The sequence below is a fragment of the Diadema antillarum genome, unplaced genomic scaffold (assembly GCF_040938485.1).
Source record: "Diadema antillarum isolate AM-2024a unplaced genomic scaffold, OU_Dant_1.0 seq00000423_RagTag, whole genome shotgun sequence".
NCBI lineage: Eukaryota > Metazoa > Echinodermata > Echinoidea > Diadematoida > Diadematidae > Diadema > Diadema antillarum.
The window spans coordinates 8523-35159 of NW_027271406.1; the positions used below are offsets into that span (position 1 = coordinate 8523).

General features: G+C 37.6%; 1 protein-coding gene across 1 annotated transcript in view; it reads right to left on the reverse strand.

Moving 5' to 3' along the window:
- Positions 1 to 207: 207 nt before the first annotated feature.
- LOC139732449 (plexin-A1-like) overlaps positions 208 to 26637 on the reverse strand; it is a gene marked incomplete at its 3' end in the record, with an annotated part of 36898 nt that continues 10468 nt past the window's right edge. The window contains exons 7-15 of the mRNA XM_071643312.1: positions 25164 to 25204; positions 10441 to 10677; positions 9368 to 9479; positions 8890 to 8975; positions 8100 to 8210; positions 6780 to 6943; positions 2323 to 2470; positions 1534 to 1677; positions 208 to 285 (exon numbers count right to left, since the gene is read on the reverse strand). Of these exons, the coding sequence (XP_071499413.1) occupies positions 208 to 285; positions 1534 to 1677; positions 2323 to 2470; positions 6780 to 6943; positions 8100 to 8210; positions 8890 to 8975; positions 9368 to 9479; positions 10441 to 10677; positions 25164 to 25204 (1121 nt within the window). The remainder of the gene's footprint in view (positions 286 to 1533; positions 1678 to 2322; positions 2471 to 6779; positions 6944 to 8099; positions 8211 to 8889; positions 8976 to 9367; positions 9480 to 10440; positions 10678 to 25163; positions 25205 to 26637) is intronic.

Genomic DNA, 26637 nt, shown 5'->3' on the forward strand with positions numbered 1-26637 from the left:
ATAATGGGTTAAGAGTGATATATCCATATCTTTCAAGCATACACTTTTGATGAATACTGCCACGATGCAACAATACTAATGATTCCACGACTGATTACCCTTGCAATGCTGTGATTACCTGAATGCTCATGAATCTGACTATTGTGCACTTCCAAAAAAAAATTTGCAGTACATGCAACAATGGTTTATAGCTCATGCATCACTCACCAGATCTTGCATGTTCGGTTTGGCAAAGTCATACAACTCTTTCAGAGTAGCAGAACGACTGCAGAGTCCACTGAATTCCTGTTGGTTGACAAAAGTAGCAACAAAAAAATAACGGTCACATCTTCAGACACAATGATATAAGAACTCAATTCGACTCTAGTAACATATCAAAGCTGTAAATACATATTATTGTAGCATTCATGTATATCATAAATTTATTGTAAGAGAACTGAATTGTTGGAGTGGACATACAGAAAACAGTCTTTGCGGGGGAAAAAAATTATAGATAGAAAAGTGCTTGTGGCTCAGTGGATATGACCATAAATCATGATGCCCATGGTTCAAATCTCCTGGCTGACTAAAAGATTCATCTGATAGGGACTTGCTTTTGCTTGCTTTGAAGTATTCAACTCTTTTTTTTTTTAACTGCAGTCTTGTGAAAAAAAAAAATTAATTTAAGTCCATCAAATGCTTTTTTTTTCTGTCTATGTTCACACTCTTGAGTTTGTTATTTATTTTCAGTGTGTGTACCACAGAAAGTACTAACTGCCAAACACAAAGCAGATTACATTCAATTGGTAGTTTTGTGTTGTGTTATCAGACAAAACAATTGATTTAATTGAGTTGACGATAACTAGAGTAACATTAGACTCACTACCAGCTCCCAAGTTTTCAGGACTAAATTACAGAAACGTGAAAAAAAAATCTCCACAGTGCATTCCTATAAACTATATGACTTTATTAGCAGCATTATCTGCCATTATTGCAGTGTCCCCCACACATAAGCGTATGGCCAATGCATAACCAAAATTGTGGCAGATTTGTGGGACACTACAGTTGTGTCATACATATACACCGTATGTCAAAAAAGAAATTACAACAGGACCCTTCGCAATGATAACTTTAAATATAATGAATCAATCCAAATACAATTTCAGGGTATGAAACTATAACTCATCGCCCACATCTAATAGAAAACCCCATTCGATTTCCTTCAGTGGTCAAAGAGAAATGAGGAATTTCGTAGAGCAAGTCAGGAATCTCTTCCCTCCAAGTTATGCCTATTGTGTTCAGACATTCATATGCAGTTCCATGAGCATCCAAGTGCTAAACTTGGAAGAATCAGACATTACATGCTTTACAACAATCCACATTTTATCTTTTGTGACCACTTACCCAAACTGAATTGGGTTTTCTGCAAAATAGAGCTAATATCTCATATCTTAAGAACCTGAAGTACAATGTAGCCATTAGACAGTTTGATCATATTGGGAGTTATCAATGCCAAAATCTGATTGTAAATTTTTTTTGTATGTCTGAACTCACCTGCTGTATCTTTCCAAACTCTTCATGTAGACTCTGGCCCTGAGAGATCCCGGGCTGGGTGGCGATGTCATCGTAGAAAGCCTCAATCAGTTTGATGTAGCCAGGAAGATCCTTGAGGTATACTAACCTATTCAGAGAAGGATCCTGGAATGCAAAGCACGTTTCATGGTCAATATTAATTCTGATTTCTGTTTCACAATCAAATAATATTTGCATATTGCTTTCTTTAATACACATTCTGCCTATGCTACCCAGGAAAATTTGGTATTCCAACATCAATACGATGCAAAAATTATTATCAGTGTTGGGCTCTTCAAATACATAACATTCACAACTACAACTATTACAGTGATTTTCCTGCTTTTAATTCCATCTCTCATTATTTCATTAGAAAATGTTATTTCTATCAAAATTCTAAGTGGCAACGGAGAATGTCCACCAGGTTTTCAAGTACATACAGACAAACTTTACTTACATACCAAGGGCCATATATTTCGTTGGGGAACTGTTATTATGAGACTGCTACATCATGCTGACACAGCACTGTGAGTACATCATGGGTATTAACTTCATAACAGCAATCTGGTTCTATTCAGATTTTTATTGCAGAAACTTTCTTGGCATCTTCTTCTTTTCTTTTTCAAGATTGAGATAAATCTTCGATAATTTGCATGTTACACCCTTGCCTCCAAAAACAAAGAAATAATTTCAGAGCTCTACTTGGGTGCAAGTCTGCAATCAGACAATGTTATAACAAGTCTGAGTGTGTTCCAATATAAATCTACTCACCTGATTCTTTTCTGGGATGACCTTCTTGCAGGCATCGTCCAACATGTTGGTGATGACTGTGACGCACTGGTCAGCTGGCCGACACTGTCTCATGGTGAAGATGTACGAAGGGTGCGAGAGGGCAGTCACCCAGAAACGCTGAGGAAGACTTTAAAGGTACACACATAACACCACTTCATCAATATGGTTACCTCTCATTGTACTCTAAATCTAAAATGGACTTTAACAATCAATGTCGTGTGTGGTGTGGTATTGACAGAAATACAAACTCTACATCTCATCTAATAGATAGTGCAAGACCTTTTTGATCTCGAGTTGACATTTGTGACCCGCTACAACAAAAAGGTCCTAAAGTCGCGCACGGTCGAAGCCGTGAAAATCGAGTTTGAAGTCAGAGCATCAAAATTGGTCAAAACTTATGATTTTCTGATTTTGACATATTATTGTAGTCTGACATATCTTCTATCATCTGTCGAAATTTTGAAGCAAAATGGTGAAAGGAAAGACCCAAAAATAGCGTTTTTCTGGGCCATGTTTTTTGGCGTTTCAACGAAGCAGAAACTGGTTCGAAAATTTGGATTGAGCACCACAGATAGGCTCCGCCCCTAACAACGACCAGAGTGATCTCATTGGTCAGTTTGCTGCTTGCCGCTAACCGAAGCGTGAAGCTCACACACTGCCCAGTCGACTGGTGCGTGAAGGCGGGGTGCGCTATACCCAGCCGCTTCTCCTGGCATCCTGGTCACTGATTGGTCGGTGACGAGACCGCCGACGCTGTGCTTGAATGAGCATTTCGGGAGTTGCTAGGGCTTGCCTTCTATTGTCCGGAGGTGAAAACTGACTTGCGTGTCCCTTGATCGCGATTGCGTCGCAAGGAAAACATTTAGGGTGCTTTTCTCGAAACAGTGATTTCCCAGACGTCTCGACATGCTCTCTTTTAAACATCGATATCTCCGCAGCCGATTATTTTTATAAGATGTGTTATATATCAATTTAAAGCAGAAAGATTAGGAAATTATGCCATGCAATTTTCAAATAATTGACCTCGCCCGACTTTAGGATCATTTTGTTGTAGCGGGTCACATTTAGTCACTCTATACACTTCATTCCACCACAAAAAGAAACTAAACACTTGCAAGTGATCATACAGAAGCATGGTTTGCCTGCAACCACTTGACTGCATGGGCAGGGCATTCATAAGTATCATGGTTGCAGCATACAAAAAGTAATAACAGAAAGAAAGTGAAATATGTTTTTCTCCGGGATATGAATAAAGTAAAGAGGGAATATACACTTGTAAGTAGGAAAACTAGATTGATAAGTCAAAAGATTAAATTCTGATTAAAGACAAAATTTCACTTTGAAGTACCTTTCTAGGAGCTGAATCTGGATTTCTTTATGAAAAGGATCCCAACCTTCTCACAGATTTTGCTGATTGCTTTGAATGAAATTGTCTTGGAAATTATGTTGGTAGAGGCTTGTGAACAAGGTATGTATTCCAACATTGGGCTCTATTTGACAGAATAGTTGAGACTACAAATACTGATTTTTCAAACCTCCATACTGTCTCTTTGTATGATTCTTTAAAATATTTGAAAGATTTCTGACTGTATTAATTTCATTACACTTCACCCACTGCCCATAGCAGGTTGGGATAACATGCATTATCACCTATGTACATGTAGTTTTGCAGGGCAATTGTAGTTGGCATTTTGATCGGTCGTTCAGGTCAGCGGGCGGTATTAGTGCATATCACCCTTCATCCGGGTCTCACCATTCACTTTACACGTAAACATTCCGGTCAATCACAAAGAGGAGACATTCACAAATCCGGGACACACGCACCGCAGAAGAACGCCAATAAATCAACTCATACAAGGTTGACTACTTCCAGCAGCACTATGCGTCAAATAATGATGAGTCCATTTGTGCTCAATAACTGCACAGTGACCATCACTTATTACAACTCTCCAAATTGACACAGAAGCAAAAACAAAGTGCAAATACGTTCAGATGTTTGAAGTTTGCCTGTTACAACTACGATCATTATGTATCTTGGAAGTTGGAGTTGAATGATGTACATTAATGAACAACTTTAAAATTATTCAACATGTTGGTGTTCATCTAAAGATAAGTCAAATGTAGCTTGATCTATATCATAGTGCATAGCCATATTCACATATTTTCCTAATTTATCTAGGGAATAGGTACAGGTTGTAATAATTATGGTATTGACTGGCCTTGAGGGAGATACCAGAAAATATTGCCCGCATCGAAAAAATATTGCCCTCATCTTTGACTCGGGCAATATTCTTTCAGTTCGGGCAATATTCTTTCAGTTCGGGCAATATTTTCTGGTATCTTCCTCAAGGCCAGTCAATATTATATATTAATTAACACTCTGTGTGCATTTTGAGCGCTGATTAGCACAGAAATAGCATGGATTATACACTCTTGTCTGAAATCCCTGGCACAAAAAGGGTTTAATCAACAGGTATTCATCAATCATATGATGAAGGCAATGGACTGATAGCAAACATTGTGTTCAACATATGGCACATGACATCTCTTCTGGGTCAATACTGGGAAAGGACTACTGTATACGCCATATATCTAGCGAGTCTAAATCTTTGCGAAACAGGACTTCCCCGACGATTTTACGAGTGGTTAAATCCGCGATCTTGGAGGGCTGTACTGAATGGAGAAATGCATACGTGTGCATCACATTCATCTCGGGATCAGCATCATTATTTTGGCATGTCTTTAACCCGTTGAGGACGGACTGATTTTGCTGCAACAGGTATTTCGCATACACACCTGCCCGAGTACACTCGGGACTTGTCCTCAATGGGTTAATTTTGCGAACAGCACCTGACTTACGAATTTGCGAAAAATAAAAATCTCACGAAATATTCGGCGTAATACAGTATTTGCTTTTGAAATGAATGTTTCCATTGATGAGCAGTCTGTCACACGTCTGACTTGGTATTAAAATTGACCTTCACCATACATGTACATTTAAGTAGATGCTTTAATAGACTACTTTATTACAGCCATTAACATTGTCCTTGAAACATTAAGGTATTTCAAAACTCTCACTACACACCATGCTATGGCACCAAATCACTTTTGATTTGGCTAATAAATAGTTTCCTTGAACGACAAGTCAATAAATTACTGTCAATAAACATTCATTGGCACCCTCATATATAGTAATCACTTGACAATTGAGTGGGATTTAAGTACCACTAAAGGGCAATCTGTACTACATTAATTATCATTAAACTACGACGGATGTAATGATATGTCAGGTGACACACTGGTACAGCTTCACAAATTAGCTTGTTGTTCGCTTCTAATGTACATTGATTTGGCGTATACATAGTTTCCTTGAACGATAAGTCACTGAAATACTTTCAATAAACATTCATTAGCACCCTCATATATTTTAATCACTTGACAATTAAAGTGAGATTTAAGTACCACTAAAGGGCAATTTGTACTGCATTAACTATCATCAAACTACAACGTATGTAATGACATGTCAGGTGACACACTGGTACAGCTTTACAAATTAGCTTGTTGTTCGCTTCCAATGCACAGATCAATATCTTAACATTTAAATAGCACAAAGCGAATCTGAGATAATTGAGCAATGAATACTTCTAATGAGCTTCGGTGGGTCAAATCCAAACTCTGTCATCTTTCATAAAGTCTGTAATTAATCAGAGATCACATATATGGTAAAAAGTTGGAGATCATACAAGGAAGAAAAATGCACGCAGCATTTACAGTTTTCAAAGTTTAAACCTTACTTTCATTGTAATAAAATAGGGCAATAGGGCAATATAAATTCAAAACTTACAATCTGGCGAATTCATGTCTGCCAAAAACCATAAAATTATTTTCCCGACATTTTATGCATAATATACTTCAATATGACCTTTTAAATATGGCCACACATACACCATAGTCAAACACACCTCTATACCATAATTACCTCCACCAAGGGAGGAGGTTATGTTTTCATTACTATTGGTTAGTTGTTAGTTAGTTAGTTACTTAGTTAGTTAGATAGATAGTTTGTCCGCATGCAAAATAACTCGAAAAGTGGTTAACGGATTTGGATGAAACTTGCAGGGAAGGTTGAAAATGACACAAGTAACAGTAAAATTTTGGTAGTGATCCAGAAATTCTTATGGATTTTATGAAGGATTTTTTATATTTTGGCAGGTAGGGTCAATGAACTTGGGAGTTCAAGCTGTGCATTTTCGAGGTTTTCATACGCGCATTAAAGTGCGTGCGCAGCTGAGGGTTTATGACGTAACAAAGGCTTCTATACTGGGAAATCGGGCAATTTTTCAGCAGGCATATGGGTGGAAATCACTGATCTCGTCAGTGGAAAGTAGCTGCTTGGCAGAGGTCTGCGCTCTCAGAGTGCTTTTCTAGTTTAATACCTGTTACTCTTCCATCGGCTTGCCACAACTTTCTCATCATCTTCACAGTGCTCGCCAGCGAGGGAGTCGAAGAAGTCAAATAGATATTTGATGGTGACGGGAATGTCACTTGGTTGTCGGAAGACTGCATCCAAGAAGTCATCAAGGAATCTGCTTATGGTAGACTAACAAATAGAATAAGAAAAGAACAAGGATGTTAATTATGACAGTCTGACTAGTCAAGAATGAAAAGTTCAAACAGTGTGATCAATAAACAGTAATAGATTGATTAACATCAGCATTCCATAACCCCCAGTAAAATGTTACATATTTTCATTCTTTCTCCTTACAAGATTTGTCCATGTTCTTTTTTGTTTGTGCCAAATTTACACAACACTTGAAATATTGCATTTATTATAATAATATCCCTACAAAATGGGCAATATATTTCTTGCAATAAATGTATGTATGCACATAATTTAATAATACAATTTGATAATACTTTTCGTAAAGAATGCCTGCCCTGGCTTCATTTTTTCTTAGAATTTGGGACTTTATCTGGCTATCAAGCTACCATGGTAAAAAGGAGATTTAACGGCAGTGACACAATGCATAACATATATTGCTATGCTAGTCAAAGAGTTTTTAAACGAAACCAAACCCAAAGAGAAATGTCAATTGAGTGAAAGCAGCAGCATTAGTAGAACACATCAGTGAAAGTTTGAGGAAAGTCGGCCATTTGATGCAAAAGTTATGAATTTTTAAAAGTTTGGGTGTTGGAACCGCTGGATAAGGAAACTACTTCAGTTTATGCCATCACGTGTTTACAACAATGTAAAGAAAAATATGAAGAAAATTCAACATACTTTCACATTTCTAGCGTAATGAAAGAGCACTTGACTATTCCCCTTTCGGAAAACAGGGGTAATAATTACTACCCTTAATGTAAGTCAGTATCAATTACATGGAATGTGTAATTTTGTTGAAAAATGAATTTTTGGGTAATTCTCTTTATATTTTCTTTATAATTATTGTCCACACAAGACATCATGAACTCTAGTAGTCTCCTAATCTAGTGGTTCCAACACCAAAACTTTAAAAATTAATCACTTTTGCATCGATTGTCCGATTTTCCTCAAACTTTCACTGATGTGTTCTACTAATGTTGCTGCTTTCACTCAATCCACATTGCTCTTTGGGTTTGGGTTTCCTTTAACCAATTGAGGACGGACTGATTTTGCTACAACATGCATTTCCCATAGACACCTGCCGGAGTATACTCGGGTCTCGTCCTCAACGAGTATTAGAAGAGAGTGAGTGAGTGAGTGACAGGACTACTACCTTCATTATGAGGAGCTGAGGTGCACACATGTTCTTGTCTAGCTGCTGCTGGAGCTGGAAAGTTGACCCTCTCTCATCATAGGCAGGCGCAGTGGTGACATCATCTTTAACCTGCCAAGGGAAGGAGGATTCCACAATAATAATAATAATAATAATAATAATAACAATAATAATAATAATAATAATAATAAATAATAATAATAATAATGATAATAATAATAATAATAATACTAATAATAAATAATAATAATAATAATGATAATAATAATAATGGTAATAATAATAATGATAATAATAATAACAATAAATAATGATAATAATAATGATGATGATGATGAAAATAATAATAATAAATAATAATAATGATAATAATAATAACAATAAATAATAATAATGATAATAATAATAATAATAACAGTATTTATTATCATTATATTATTATTATTAGTAGTAGTAGTAGTATTATCATCAATGATTATAATACATACATGTACATATATAATACAATTTCTCCAGCACCATTTCCATTCTGATTACCGGGTAAATGCTTATGCCACTTTAAACTGAAGCAAAAAGACTGAAAATACATTGTACCTTCAAAGGAGAAGAAATTAATGTTTCTCTTCAATATGCATGGTTCACAAAAGATTGATTCATTCCAACTCATATTCACAACAGAAAACAAGAATGCAGCCAGTTAAACCTCGATATCGCCACTGGTAATGATGACTGTATACAACCTACAGTACGTTCACAGCAGTAGTGGCATTGAGAGGCTTAATGTACCCACCAGATGCCATAGAGTTTGACTGGCACTAGCAAGGTCAGCTTGGCTGTAGTCACGGTTTCGAGTATCTGCAGGGCTGAAATCCAGATCTGCAAAGACAACAAACCACAATCTGTTAAAAGTCACCCCTTCATATTCATTGTGTGTGTGTGTGTGTGTGTGTGTGTGTGTGTGTGTGTGTGTGTGTGTGTGAGTGTGCATATGTATGTGTGTGTACTCTTCTAAGATGCACTGATTTCACTGATTTGCCTCCTTCTCAAATATTCTCACAGGATAACTAATATGGTTATGAATCACAATGATACTGTAGATATGAACCAAAATCCTGAACTATAAAAACATCATTAAAAAATAAAACTACATCAACAAACTCAATAACACATTCACACACACAGCCACATAAGAAAGACACTTGATGCTAGTTTCTATAACTATAAGAGTACTTGTTTCAAACTGAAATGCGATACAAACATGCACTTACAAACATGGTATGTTTCACTGCCAGGGATGTAGGGCTGATACTGTGTTTCCCCTTCTCCAGTTTCTGCGTCACGGACTTGCCAAACCAAACCAACTCTGCAGTCATCGTGGAGCTGGAAAGAAACAGTTTAACTCTTTACTTGTTGTTTTATGTCAAATCACAGTTTCCAATCTGAGCTTGTGTAAATATCAGTCAGTGCAGACCTTTCTTTGAAATGGACTTGTAAGTGAGGCATTTGAAAAACTGGATATGCTTTCATTAAAACTTATTTATGTACATGCATGAATTACAATTTCATACGTATTGGTGCATATCAAAATGTAAAGGTGAATGAGGTTTTCTCTGTTTCGTTTTCTGTTGTTTGTTTGTTTTTGGGGTGTTTTTTTGTGCGTGTGTGTATTTCTTAAAACCACATTAAGACAAAAGCCATTCATGCAGCACTGACATGGAAACAACCAATTCCAACTACTCTCCTGCTTTTGATCAATCAATATTTGAAAAATTATGTGGTTATTGATTGATGAACACTGCATATACATGTAGCTACGTATCAATGACTTTTAAGAGAAAGGGTTGCAGTTAACAGATACTCAATCAGGAAAACACATTGTAGTTTTTCATAATATTGTTGAGCATAAACCATCAAGGGAGTTGTACTACATCTTCTCCTCAGATTATTTGCATCAGGTCGTGACCTTTATTAGTATTCAGCAGAAACATGTGAAAACTTACAACAGGAGATTTCGGCTTCTACCAAGGCTTAGGCTGGTAGAAGCTTACATTGTAAATCTCCTATTGTACTATTTCCCCAACTGATGAAAGTTTTCTGCATCATGTGAAAACTTGTATTCCATATCTTTCTTACTATCAATCTAATTCTCATAAAACTCCCTTCATTTTGTTGTTCTTCTTTTGTGTTTACTCCACAATAAAAGTCAACTAAGACTTGGTGAGGAATCTCGCTTGAACTATGGCAATTTTGTAACCGTCGCTGGATGCATAAACAAGCACAGTGTACATACACAAGAAGATAATTGTATATCACAGAATGTCAGAATACATGTATATCCTACCCCATAGCTCTTGATGGTGTTCAGCTGTATGCAGGCGCTGTCGGCTGGATCATCTCCATCTACAGTGCCGACCGCGGGAAACGTCACGCTTTTCCGAGATCTGGACGAGGCCACTGACGCGTATCCCCGCGGGTACCCGCGGGTATACGCGTTCAGTGGACGAGTCCATCCGCCCGCACGGATAATCCATCCTCGGGAATTTGCGTCTCGATTGACGCGGGTTGGACGAGGGTGGACGAGGGTGGACGAGGGTATTCAAGGGCACATTCCCGTTAAGCTTTATTTTGACCGCTCAATCAAAATACATTTCATGGAGTTCCGACTTTGCCCATTTTCATCAAATTCCGATTTCAGGGGCTTCTTTTCGATTTAATCACACTCTGATGTCCACTGCCTTGATTGTTCGCTACTTTCTAAAGAAGTACACCTGCGGAAGTTGTGCACATGCGTTCATCACTCAAGTATCAATAATTATTAGAACATATCGACATCGGTTACGATCATCTCGCTATTCACGACTTTTAACGACCTGCGCCACCAAAATTTCATTGCTGAAAATTCGGTGGCCCAATCGGGCTACAAAAAAGTCGGATGTTTGCCTTTACTTTTGAAAATGAACAGCGGTAACAGTCGGCTCCGTAAGACGCAAAAATGAATGTCGCATGTTTACTTTTGATTTTAGAAATGAATCACGGTGACATTTGACTCCGTATGATACTGGAATAAATACCGAATGTTTGCTTTGGCGTTCGGAAGTGAATGATAATATTCAACTCCGTAAGACGATAAGATAAATGCCGGATGTTTGCTCTTACGTTCGAAAGTAAATAGCAATAACATTCAGCTCCGGAAGATGCTTGAGTAGGCTATATGTCGAATGATCCCTTTGACGTTCGGAAATGAATAACAAAAATATTCAACTCCGTACGATGATAAAATAAAAGACGGATATTTGCTTTTACTTTCGAAAATAAATAGCAATAACATTCGGCTTCGGAAAATGCTAACATAAATGTCAGATGATTGCTTTTACGTTCGGAAATGAATAGCAGTAATATTCTGCTCCATACGATGCTAAAATAACTGTTGGATGTTTGCTTTTAGATTTCGAAATGAATAACAGTAACATTCAGGTGCGTTCGGTGGTAAAATTAATGTTCAATGATTGCTTTGATGTTCGGAAATGAATAACAATGACATTCAACTCCGTATATACGTTTATAAAATATACAATGTATATCTGATGTTTGCTTTTACGTTCGGAAGTAAATAGCAATAACATTCAGCTCCCGAAGATGCTAAAGTAAATGTCGAATGATCCCTTTGACGTTCGGAAATAAATAACAAAAATATTCAACTTCTTACGATAATAAAATGAATGACGGATGATTGCCTGTACTTTCGAAAGTAAATAGCAATAGCATTCGGCTCCGGAAGATGACAAAATAGATGTCAGATGATTGCTTTTACGTTCGGAAGTGAATAGCAGTAATATTCTGCTCCATACGATGCTAAAATAACTGTCGGATGTTCGCTTTTAAATTTCGAAATGAATAACAGTAACATTCACCTGCGTTCGATGGTTCGGAAATGAACACAATAATATTCAACTCCGTGTATACGATGATAACATAAATGTCTGATGTTTGCCTTTATGTTCAAGAGTAAATGGCAATAACATTCAGCTCCGGAAGATGCTAAAATAAATGTCGAATGTTTGCTGTGACGTTCGGAAATTAATAACAAAAATATTCAACTCCGTATATACGATTTTGCGTTCGGAAGTGAATAGCAGTAATGTTCTGCTCCATACGATGCTAAAATAACTGTCGGATGTTCGCTTTTAAATTTCGAAATGAATAACAGTATACATTCAGCTGCGTTCGATGGTTCGGAAATGAACACAATGATATTCAACTCCGTGTATATGATAACATAAATGTCTGATGTTTGCTTTTATGTTCAAGAGTAAATAGCAATAACATTCAGCTCCGGAAGATGCTAAAATAAATAACGCATGTTTGTTGTGACGTTCGGAAATGAATAACCAAAATAACTCCGTATATAATACGATGATAAAATAAATGTCTGATATTCGGTTTTACGTTCGAAATATAACAATAACAATCAGCTCCCTTCGACTTTCGGAAATGAATGATAATAATATTCAACTCCGTACGATGTTTAAATAAATGTCGGATGCTTGCTTATAATTTATATTGCTATGTACTTTCGCAAATAAATAGCAATAACATTCGGCTCCGGAAGATGCCAAAATGATTAATGTCACATGATTGCTTTTACGTTTGGAAGTGAATAGCAGTTACATTCTGTTCCGTACTATGCTAAAATAAATGTCGGATATTTGCTACATGTGTATTACATTTCGAAATGAATAGTAACATTTGGCTGCGTTTGATGGTAAAAAACAAAACAAAAACAAAACAAAACACACACACACACACACAAAACTGTCTGATGTCTGCCTTGACGTTCAAAATTCGGCCCCGTACGATATGATGAAATAATTGTCAGATGACTCATTTCACTTTCGCAAGTGGACAACAGTGACATTCGGCTCCGTACGATGATAAAATAGATGTCGGATGTTTGCTTTTATATTTGGAAATGACTAACTGTTAAATTCTGCTCCGTAAACGACAGAGCTGCCAACCTTTCGAAGCACAAATTAGTACTCAGCAGCTCCAAAATTCGTATTTTCCACCAGAATTCGTATTTTTTTCAATCTCCCTCTTTTTGCTATGAGGCCTACAGGCTCTAAACATAACGTTATGACACATGCCGAAGCATCCAGCTGGTCACCAGCACGATAAAGATTCTAAACTACGCAATGTTCAGCGTTGATTGATTGCTTTCTCGCAATGTGTACAAGTGCAAGTTTGTACCTCCAAAATCTTTCTGGGCTGATTATGGAAGCTTCCATTTTCTAGCAGGGGACGGGGAATGCTTGATCTTCTCAAGAGAGCTTCTGTGTGAGCGGATGCAAAACTCTGTTCTGTGTTTCCAATTATGTACTATCAAAACATAATCATGCGTTGTTTTCAGGCTTTTTTCATTTTATTGGATTTTAAACATCAGTATTTTTCGAAGTATTCCAATTCCTTTTCCCCTGACTGGAATCGGAAAGTCTGCTATAACGATGATCGCAAAATGCCGCGCTGTGTGTGGAAGCGCCGATGTGGTGCAAACACGTGGCTTCATTTTCAAGTTTAAATGAATGCGCCATGTGCTCCTGCCTATAAGAGGTTACTGCAAGTTCGATGGATCGAATGCGCCATAGCTGAGCTGAGCTGAATGGCTTGTTTACGGTAAACATGCAATTTACGTTCGATATGAAGAAATCATTACGTCTTTCACGAGGGAAAAACACACAAAACAAACAAACAAACAAACAAAATACACCCACGAACGAATGTTGATAGCCAAAACTTTGAAAAGTAATAAGCAGTTTTGATGCGCGTGAACTGAAATTAATTGTCATTACACGTTGTATTTTGCTGTCTAACCAGGTGATGACTCCATCTCATTGGACCTTCTCGTAGTGAATTTGTCTGGGCATACGAGACCTTTCATGTATTTCTGTGATTGCATTTTTAATTGACTAAATAATCAATCCTTTTGTTATTGTTCAGGGAACATTAGATATTCGATCAAGTACACTATAATCGACTCTTCGATGTTCCCTACTATGCGCCAAAAGAAAGGCTATAGACATAGAACCATGATATCTTTGGAATTTTTCCTTTAATTCAACTAATGAGCTGGTTCTTCGATCGATATTTCCAGGATACTTACACGCTGTTTATTCCAATGCGCGCATTCTTTCGTCTGGCACGCACCTGGGTGTGGCACCTGCTTTTGTGGAAATTTCCACAAGGGAGAGGGGTGGGGTGTCAAGTTTCTTCGAGCCGAAGAGACTGCATACACAATCTCTTCGCTTTTATTTATTGTCATTCGTGTTTTCGCCTTATTCTTTGCTGATATTGAACATTTAGATTTAACTTTACGAAAGTTGCTATAGCACATGGTTCGTTTTGTTGTGAGGTGTACGTAATTTCTTTTTTTTTAATCATTCTTGAGAGGGGAAAGAAGAGTAAGGGGGAAAGAAGACTAGAGGGAAAGGGAAATAAAACAAACGTCACGTACGCTGAGCATTCACAGGAAGCCGTCTTTTTACACCAGTCACCAGCATAGTTATCATCACTATCAGACATCACTCAAGATCATTTTAGCCTTTTCCTATGATCAACATTAAGAAACACGCATAATCCCTCGAGATAAATACCTAGGAAACTCAATAATAAATACAAAGTATCAACACCTCCCAACAACACAAACATTTAGAAAAGACAGCAAATAGCACATCGAAGCGACTGGGATCAAACTCCGTCGCTTCGATTGCAGCGAAGCGGAGAAATCGCCGTTACGAAAATAACAGTGCGAGACACTAAGAGAATTACGTTTAAATACTTCAAAGTATAAAGGGAACAGATAAAGTGATATAAAATGTAAGAAATCGTACTAAACGAGGTGTGAGAAACGACGGAAATAAAACGAAGTTTAGTAGTAAGCTTAGGCCCTAGCAAAAGTTTTGCAGCACCGAAAGCTACGCGAAAATAAACACACATATAAAACTCGGTATTGCGACGAGATCCTATGGGATCAAGTCAATAAACGATACAAAACAAAGGAAATTGATTCATTTTGACGGGAAAATAGTTTGTTATAAGTATTCTGTTATATGAGATCTCCTTTAATAGGCCTAGAAATAATCGAGTTTCCACGATACTCTGGAAAGAAAGTTCGAACGCTTTTCACCTGCACATATACTGCAGAGGGCAGTGCACATCAGTCATCAATACACGAACAGAAACTCACCTCTACAACTTCCTCGCAGAAAATGATGCAATAGCGTTATAAAAAAAAACAGACAACACTCTAAAAATCATTTCGTACTTGGGAGGCAAGGGACAAGAGGATGAAAAGAAGAGAAAAAGAAGCAGACATTGCACAACGGGACGCTTTCACCCCGCCTCATACGGTACTGTAGTGGCAGCTGGCTAATTGGGATACCACGGCGATCCATGTAAACATCCAGGGTCCGTAGGCGACAGGGATTCACGCGCGCGAAGTTCTGTTCGGTGTACACAGTACGCAAGCAGCGATATGCGTGTGCGCACATTTTTCTATTCAGCGCTTTCCACATACGGTGCGTACGCGTTGCATCGATATCCCAGCTGAATACAGATAACATGGCACATGCGACGTGCGTTTGCTATATTTTTACCCATTATTTTGCCCCACTGTGAATTCGTACTTTCTAAGGACGTTTTCATATTGTCGTATTCCCTTCGATTTTTCGTATACGAATTTTTCGGAACGGTTGGCAGCTCTGGTACAATGCTAACATAAATAACAGATTATTGCTTTCACATTTGAAAATGATTAATGGTATACATAGGCTCAGTATGATGCTTAAATAAATAGAGGATGTTTGCTTCACATTCGGAAATCAATAAGGGTAACATTCAGCTCCATAAGATGCTAAAATGAATGTCGGTTGTTTGCTTTTATACAGTGTATTTGAAAATGATTAACGGTAATATTCGGCTCCGTAAGGTTCTAACATACTATAGTAAATGTTGGATGATTGCTTTTACAATCAGAAATGAATAGCGGTAACTTTCGGCTCTTTACAATGCTAAAACAAACAATCTGGAAATGCTCCCACTTTCTCATCCCAAAAGTAAGCTATGACCACCTAATAGCATAGGCATCAACTTTTATAATTATCTATAAGCCTATTTGCTAAATCTTAGAATTCAGAATAATGGTGATTGAGATGATCTACTTTTGTATTCATTTATTTTAGACATGGGTACCTGTCACGTCAGTAATGCTTAATAATTGTTTTTAGTAGGACCGATTTAGTTTTTCCTATGTTTTTCTTGATTTTTTTGGCCACCAAAAAAAAAAAAAATAGAAATCAATGATTTTGGTGGTCAAAAATAAAAATTAGTTTGGAGCCCTGCGATATCATTGGGCTCATCATTACTTAATCTTTCCCATGATACGCTAATATTTATATCATCAATCTGCCGACGTCATCCGACAATTCATGATTCAAACCTTTTTTTTTTTTTTCATCGTCCGTAACCCAACTTTGAACACAGACAGGGTATTCTTTCTCATTCTAGAGTAATGAAGGAGCGCACTTTCGGCTGTGATCTAAGTCCTATTATCATCATGAGTTCATGTCGCCGTTTAGTGATCTAAACTTCATCGCTGCGAAATTTTTCCCTGAAGATAGAGCTGGATGTCAACTACAAGATTACATGGTCATACAATAGAAAAATATTACCTTTCTATTTTTAATAAATTGATTATGCAAAGTTGTGCATGAAATCATATTTTCACCTATAACTCCATAAAAAAGACTGAAGTATTGCTAAATTTTTGTGTCAAAATTCCTCAAGACATATAAACCAATTTTCATTTAAAAATAAAGCACAGTCAAAACCAATTTCTTTTGTTTTTTATTGTTTTGTTAATTTCTTATGTATTTTATTGATTGTTCGACCTTGTGTTTTGTTGTTTTTCAAAATTTGTTGCAGGCACTTTTTCAGGCTTATCTATACTATATAGAATTGATTAATTTCAATGGTTCAAAGATGAAATACTATAATTTATATCAATTTAACCCCCAAAACACAATTTACATTCAATTTGCACACGATATCATGAATTTGAGCTGTTTTCCGGTTGACATGCATTTGCATAACATTACGTAACTTCAGAACGGTGTACTCAGACGTCGCAAATTTGGTCTCAAAATATGCGGAAGACTTCAATGAAAAAAGTTGTGAAACGACGCGGCAAAATCTTTGCGCGTTGCAGAATCGTGACGCGAAACGTGGGGGGGTCAATTTGACCCATTTGACCCCCCCCCCCCCCACCCAGTTAGAATAGGGTTAAGAGTATGCATATTGACCAAAAATAGTCAGAGGGATGCTAATTTACTCTTACAAGCTATCGCTACTATTTAAGTTGAAAACTGGAACTTTCTGAAAGGTTAAAGATGATCGTAAAATCAGTTCTGGCTACAGGATTTTATAATAATTATAATAGCATACAACATGTACCAAGTTTTCATCGTTTACCTGTCTTATCACTCCAAAGCAGTTCAGCTTAACTGTTGGCTTATAGAAGTGATCATCAATCGGTAAGGATTAGTCAGATGAATTCATGAATTCACTTTATGCATCACGGCTAATCGAACTATTCAACATCGTTGAAGTAACCATACTTTTTTATTTTCATAGTTCAAACTATTTCTTAACATTTATATGCAAAACGAAAGTACTCTACACGTTTTTCAAAATGCTCAGATGTAATAAGTCAATTCCACAAAGATTGCATTACAGCAACCTTTACTGACCTAAACAAGTTTTCTATAGAGCTATCAGTTCTATTATAATGGCATTCTGATAACTTCGACTGCGTTTTGAACTCGTACCGAGCACAGCATTCAAAACAACGGGTTCCTCAGGTCCTCTTTAGGTACTGGTATACTTGCTAAAAGCATTCTCTTTAGCTTCCATTGACAACAACATGCCATGGGAGGAGAATGGAAGCGATCAACTTTCTCGGTAAATGAGGCTTTTCGTATATAGCACACATTGCGTGCCTCTTTCTTTTTTTTCTGTTTCTGTTGTTTCAAACTACACTGCAGCCGACACACAACACAAACACACCAAAGTTTACATTCAGGCAACCGTATTTTGGTATTGGTTAGAATCGAATTATATCTGTCTTGTGATTGGCTAATTATCTGTAGCAAAAACAAAACAAAACAAAACAAAACAAAAACAAGACAAACAAACACAAAAATGCTGAAAACTGCTTATCGAATATCAGTGGCGTGCCAAAGGAGTAAAATGGAGTCTATACTCTAAAGGGGCCTGAGCTTTTGATTCCAGAAGAATCTTCGTCAGAGGCAAAATGATAATCAGGCAGGGAAAGCAATCACATTATAAAGAAGTTCACACAACACGAACAGTCAGGGACAGGCTAGGGACACGGAACAAAGAAAACAAAAGGAGAGGATGGGAGGTCATGGGCAAGGAGGCCAACAGGTGAAGGGAGGGGGATTAAAGCAGGAGGGTGGATAGACAAAAGGCATAGGAGGGTCAGTGATAATCCTGAGTGCCATGGGGGTGCATCCATTTAAGAATGAATTTTCTCACACACCCAAGCTGTCGCCATTTATGTGTGTGCGATGAAGCGTTAACGCCGTCGCTAAGCAGGACTGTTGCATCATGGGGGGGGGGGGGGGGGAACGGGTTGTGAGCTTGAACATAACCTGAACTTTAAGGGCGATTTTCTTTTTTTTTTTTCTTTTATGACTTCTAGGGATGCGGAAAGGGGTTGTTTTATATATTATTGTAAAGATAAAACTATACAATGTATGTAGAATTCAAGTATTTATATATACATGTGTAGACATGCCTAAAATTTCGTTTACTGCGACATACGCATTTCGACCGAGCGCATCACGACCTGTATGGACTACGCACATGTATTCTTTTATCTTGCGCTCTGCTTTTGTGGGAATTTCTTCAAGCATAGGTGTCAGGTTTTCCTACGTTACGTCTGCGGTCATTAATTCCATATTTGTTAGTTTGTCTGCTTTCTTATTCTGTGTTTTATGCATTTTACTTGAACTTAAAGGTCTAGACATTTCGTTTGCTAAATGCACGCGAGTCACGTTGCATTGTATGATGTATTTTGTTTCGTTGACCATTCATGAGAAGCGTTTCTTTGAGCAAACTCTCTTTTCACACCAAAATCACTTATAGAAGGTAGTCATCCACATTGGTTATCAAAATAATAATTCCGTCATTTTCCTTTCGTTCAGAAACAGGAATCAGAATTCTCAACACGTCATCCACATTGGTTATCAAAACAATTCCGTCATTTTCCTTTCGTTCAGAAACAAAAATCTGTTATTCTCAACACGTTATTACAAAAATTACATCTCACAGCGATAATAGGGCCTACTAGAAGCAAAATGACACATTACGGTTACGAGGACATACACAATGCTTGAACAAATTACTTTGCTTCAAAATGTAGAAACAGATGAAGTGACATAACAAGAGAAAGGGCGCACCGAAAGAGGTACACTGTATTAAGATCAACTAAGATAAACTCTAAGAAAAAAGAAGAAGAAGGAGGAAACTATTCCCCCCCCCCCCACACACACACACACGCACACACATACACACAAACGAGTAGATACACAAAGGTCATATGTTTACCTTTGGGAGCAGTGATTTAAAAGATGTTTTAGATATCACATGTGATGCATAATAGGTCCGTTGTGCAAAGCATCCTACATAATTTTTTGTAATAAAGCCTAGAATATAAGGAGATATCAGTATTTCTCTTATAGATTGTAAAGAACCTTCGGAATTAGGACCTTTGTTTCATTTTCGGATTAACGAACCTTCGGCATAACGAACCTTATTTCATTTTTTGATAAATGAACCTTTGGAATAACAAGTTACAAACCTCATATTTTCGGATTAACGAACCTTCGGAATAGCAAACTGTAACCGTTCACATAGTGTACTGTATTTTCGATCATACGGATTCAATTTTTTTTTTTCCAGCGGTTGTTTCTATCCCTATAACTCACATTTCAGAACTATGGGGGTTTTGTTTCATGTACGTGGTGAATTAATACGCCTTTAACGCAAGAGCAAAAACATGGGAAAGTTTGAATGCTTTTCACGTGCACATCGTCACATAAAGAGAATCAGGTGCTGACGGACCATAGAAGTGTCTCAAAATCAATACTGCCATGCAGCTTGCACCAAAATCACAATTCTGATAGGTATTATCCCGTAACAGGGGCGGATCCAGGAATTCCGTAAAGTGGGGGCGCGTTTACAAAATTAAAGGGGGGCGCACGCACCCCTCCCCCATTTTTTTTTTTTTTTTTACATTTCTTTTGTTTCAACAAAAAAAAAATAAATAAATAAAGGGGGGGGGGGGGCGGGCGCCGGTTGCGGTCCTCCCTGGATCCGCCCCTGCGTAACCAAGTAAGTTTGAGAGAGAAAAGTTTGAGCCAAAAACACAGCGTTGACAAGTACTACCACAAATTGCATTTTAAATATGGTATATAGTACACAGTACGAGAAAGTATACAGCACGAGATCTCTAGTTTGATTTTCATTTCGCTTCGAATAGTAGACGAGCAGTGACAATCCGTCAAAGTGCAAACTACAGCTAGGGCCTAGCGGCACAGTTTACAGGTCTACCTTCTGTTCACTGCATGGTACACATAAACAAGAACAAAAGCGTTTTCTTCTTTTGCATGTTAGCATGGGGACGATAGTGAATTAAGTTCACCAAGATTCAATGTTTGTAAACAAGAAAGCAGCGCGTAGCAAAGACCTCAGATCGTTGTTATAGCACACGTGCATCTATTGTGGTAACATTTTAATCAACGCACTAACACCATCTGAACATACTGAACGATCATGCCACACAATCACTGTGAAGGGGAAATGTTCAGCAACAACAAGAGCACGAGTATGTAGCCTACCATATACTGTACGCGCATTCATTCCGTGAGTGCCAAATACAAGCTAGAAACACACGCAATAAAGAAACATTGCAAGTTCATGAACTGAGGGACCCTTTTTTTTTTGTCTTATATCTTAACAAGATAAAGACGTTGTGATTTCGGGTGCTGTTCGTTATTCCGAAGGTTCGTTATTCCGAAGGTTCGTTTATCCGAAACACATAAATTCCCTAAACCATAGAGGTTCGTTAATCCGAAAACGAAAAAAGGTTCGTTAATTCGAACATTTGCGGCGTTATTTCGAAGGTTCGTTAATCAAAAAATGACATAGGGTTCGTCATTCCGAAGGTTCGTTAATCCGAAAATGAAATAGGGTTCGTTATCTCGAAGGTTCGTTGATCCGAAATGATATAGGATCCGAAATGATATAGGGTCCGTAACGAACCTTCGAAGTAAGTCGAGCTTTGTTTCATTTTCGGATTAACGAACCTTCGGAATAACGAACCTTATTTCATTTTCGGATTAACAAACCTTCGGACTAAAGAACCTTACTAACGAACCTTCGGAATAACGAGCTGTAACCGTGATTTCATATCCAATTTGTTTAATTGGACCTTTTAAAAGCTATGATTGTATCGAATCATTGAAATGAAATTTAACGGCCTTCTGTCCGCCGTATCAAAAGTGTGATGATAAAGGGGATGTGCGCATTGTCATTCGAAATACATGTAACTACATGTAACTCTACATTTAAGTAATTAGTCTGATTATTATATAGCAACTGATTTTGGGATTGATAGTCACTACTGACAGTTTTTATTCTCGTAAACGGCACCTGTCAATCTCACAGGCGTCAAGTCGAAGCACTCACACGTCATGAATTGACCATAACGTAAAAACGACAGAACTCTACACACAAGAGTTCTGTGATAAAAACACGCTGGGCACACAAGATGAGTATGTTGGAACCACATGGCGCACTCACTGCTGGCAGGGCAAGCACGTGCTTTGCTCATCGAACTGACCGTTTTTATAGCGATCATAATATCGCTGCACAGCAGAGATTCGTATTCCAATGCACAGTAGGCCTACTCTCTCTCTCTCTCTCTTTCTCTCTAAAAAAAAAAAATGAAAACATTCACACTTGAAGGGGTGGATACATTTAAAACGGAGTCAATTTAGAGTGAAATTGGAGTGAATTTTGAGTGAAAATGTTCATTTTCACTCGGAGTGACCTCCGGGATCACTCGAAGATTTTGGAGTGCTATTGATGTAGCGCGATTCCGCTGCTTAAATGCATTCAGTTTTGCTCATAATCATTAATTTCATCCTTCTTTTTTTTCTTGGAAAGCAAGCACTCCTTAAAGAGGGAAAACCCCGATTGGACAAATTGCGACGTAAACATGCATTGACATAGTTATGTGATACGTATAAACAATTTATCATGAAAGGAGAGAAGGGTACCTACAGTACATGTATCCAAGATAAACATTATGCATGCACGTGTAGTACCACTTCTCGGGGACTCGAGTGAAGTTAAACGCAGCTTTGTTGATTACATAATGCCACTCTGGTGGTTTCGCCATACCCTTCTCTCTCTCCTACGTTTTCTTTGTTTTCTCCCTCTCTTTGTCTTTTTTTCCCCTACAAATCGTGTACTTTAAGAATAGACAGACGGTGTTAAACTTCAACTCAAGTGGCTTCTTAAGATCTGCGCCTCTTTCATCCATCTTAGGGACCGTGACACTATTGTGAATGACACAATTAAAAGCATCACACAAGGACTTTCACGCCTCGTTAGACCTTTAAGACTCAGATCTTTTTCTTTCTTTTTATGTGTGTGTGTGTAGACGTGGACGCCATTGGGAAATATCAAGCTCGAGACAATAAGTGGCCACTAACAATATAATGACCGACCGATGTTGAAGGTAGATTAAATCAGTAACTAAGTCAGAAATTGGGGAACCAGTAAATAAATAGGCAGCGATCGACACTTCGACGGTTTGCCAATCTAATGTGCAGCGATCGACGTCGAAAGTGTCAATCAAATACGTTTTTACGGTCGACGTCGAAGGTTGATAAAATCAGTAAGCAGCGATCGATGTCGAAGGTTGATAATCGGATGGGTGCTGTTCGTAATATTCCGAAGGTTCGTAATTCCGAAGGGTCGTTAAATTCGAAACACACAAATTCCCTAAACCTACAGGTTCGTTAATTCGAACATTTGTGGCGTTATTCCGAAGGTTCGTTATTCTGAAGATTCATGAATCCGAAAATGAAATTAACGGAACAATATACCTTCTGAATAACGAATCTTCGGACTAGAGAGCCTTCGGAATAACGAACATCGGAATAATAGCTACCGATGTGTAAGGTTGATGAAATTATTAAATAGCGACCAATGTCCAAAGTTGATTAGGTCATACCGTCCGACGTTAGTGATCGAGAAAACTATAAAGTAGCGGCTGATGTCGAAAGTTGATAAAATAAGGACAATTAAATCAAATAGGTATAGCGTCCATAATGTCGAGATCAAATAAAATTGAGCAGCAACGAAGTGTCGAAGGTTTATGCAATCAACTTGGTATCGCACGACGTCGAATGTTAAGCAAAATTATCCGACATTTGTTTTAGCATTGTAAAGAGGCTAAAGTTACCGTTATTCATTTCTGATCGCAAAAGCAATCATCCAACATTTACTAGTATTTTGACACCTTACGGAGCCGAATGTTACCGTTAATCATTTTCAAATGTTAAAGCAAACAACCGACATTCATTTTAGCATCTTACGGAGCTGAATGTTATCCTTTTTCATTTCCAAACGTGAAAGCAAACATCCGCTATTTATTTTAGCATCTAACTGAGCCGATTGATACCGTTAATCAGTTCCAAATGTAAAAGCAACAATCTGTTATTTATTTTAGCATCGTTCGGAGCAGAACATTACCGTTATTCATTTCCAAATTTAAAAGCAAACATCCGACAATCATTTTAGCATCGTACGAGGCCGAATGTTACTGTTTTTTCATTTTGAACGTCAAGGCAGACATCAGACATTTACTTTACCATCAAACGCAGCTGAATGTTACTGTTCTTCATTTCGAAATGTAATAGCAAATATCCGACATTTATTTTATTATATGGAGCAGACTGTTACTGCTATTCACCTCCAAACGTAAAAAGCAATCATCTGCCATTTTCTGGGCATCTTCCGGAGCCAAATGTTATTGCTATTTACTTTCCAAAGTAAAAGCAAACACCCGACATCTGTTTAATCATCATACGGAGTTGAATATTAGTGTTATTAATTTCCGAACATCAAAGGGATCATTCGACATTTATTTTAGCATCTTCCGGAGCTGAATGTTATTGTTATTTACTTTTGAACGTAAAAGCAAACATCCGGCATTTATTTTTATCATCGTACAGAGTTGAATATTATTGTTATTCATTTCCGAACGTCAAAGCAAAGATCCGACATTTATTTTAGCATCTTCCGGAGCTGAATGTTATTGTTATTTACTTTTGAACATAAAAGCAAACATCCGGCATTTATTTTTATCATCGTACAGAGTTGAATATTATTGTTATTCATTTCCGAACGTCAAAGCAAAGATCCGACATTTATTTTAGCATCTTCCGGAGATGAATGTTATTGCTATTTACTTCCGAAAGTAAAAGCAAACATCCGACATTTATTTAATCATCGTACGGAGTATTATTGTTATTCATTTCCAAACGTCAAAGGGATCATTCGACATTTGCTTTAGCATATTCGGGAGCTGAATGTTATGGTTATTATTTTACTTTCGAACGTAAAAGCAAACATCCGGCAAATTACTGATACTTTTCAAAAGATTTTCGCGGATCGATTTCAGCTAATTTCCTTCATGTAGCCGATGGTTGACGGGAGAGTTTGATTTTCATATCATTAATTCCGCGCTGGTGCGCTCGGGCAAATGCGGGTGTTTAGACGAGCGTGAAAGTGCGGGCGACTTCCCTCGTCTGTACGCGTCCAAACGCCCGCGTATTACCTAGTACGCCCGGACGAAAGGGCTTCCCGCATTTGCCCTAGGGGTTTTCGTGACGTTTCCCGCGGTCGGCACTGTACATCGCGGAGGACCATACTCTTCCCATTCTCAAGGTACCAAACTGTGTGGATGAGGTACAGAAATATTACACATCTTTAGTCTAAGTTCATGGAGCATCATAAAACTTATTTATAAAGTTGTGGGAATTATTACAGTTGTGGGTATTGTAGTCAATATCCAACTTAAAATGAAGCTGTGGTGTCATTACCATTGGGGCACAGTAAACTTTTGGAGTCATGCCAAATTAAAGAGGGACATTTCCTAATTTTCTTGGCATGCTTCTAGTGAACCAAAACAGACACTACGAATTTCTAACAGCCTACATCAAAGGCACAAATTTCTACTGCCACTAATTAGTGGGCTAGATATAATTTTGTCCAACACTTCATAACACAGACTTGAAACAGCAAGAAATCACAAAATGAAGTTAAAGGGACCGTATAGTTTTGGTTGACACCTAACTTCAGGTTTCTAACATTTTTGGGTGAGATAACGAGAAACCTCTTATGAAATATGAAATAGCATGTAATTCCAAGAGGAATTCAATGTTTATTGGATGAAAATTGGTTTTGAAATGACCAAGATATGCAATAGAGCAATCCTAATAAAAGGTGAGACCCACCTTTTATTCTGATCACTTTAGTTTACTTTGTTTTTGGATGTTTCGGCCATTCCAAAACCGATTTTCATCAAATAAACTTTGAATTCGTCTCAGAATGGTATGCTCTGTACTATTTCATAAGTGGTTTCTTGGTATCTCACAAAAAGTTAAAAGCCTAATCCTTGCCTCCACCAATACTGTACCATCCCTTTAACATGCCTTGTGTTGATGGTACTTCTGCTTCCAGTACTAGTATGACAAAACTGGGAGCTTGACCACTACTACAGCAAGAAGTGAAGGCGCTTCCTACTGTACAATGTATGTTTTCTGCCCAAACAGGAAACACTTGTACTCACTACAAATAGCTCAGATCTTACCCCAATACACACTTCCTTGCCTTTTAGTCTTGAGGGTTAATTGCATGACTACCTACATAATACTGTCTTAAATACAGGGCTTCAGGGCATTTTGATATACTGTATATACTGTTTTAGCTGGAAGAAAGCAGCATTCTCAAGCACTGTAAACTTATTTGGCCTTCGAGTTCAGAGTATGTGCTTCGGGGGTGTGGACACTTCAAGCAGCTACATTGTAGGTACTATGAGAAGTTTGCTGCAAAAAATATAATGTTCTCATCAAATTGAAAATTCTGAATTTTACTGTGTATCCTACGTCAGAGAAAAATTCATATAATGAAAATTTACACAAAACCTGAAAAACAAAATTTGTATGTGCCAGTTAGGAACATTAAATCTAATCTTTGAAAATGTGCCATTAATTTCAGAATCAGTAATGAATTTAGCAAGATAGTGGCTTCAGAGTTCAAATAAAAAGAAAAAATAATTACACTGCCCTTCGCGATGAATGGTCAAGACAAGATAATGATCAAGATA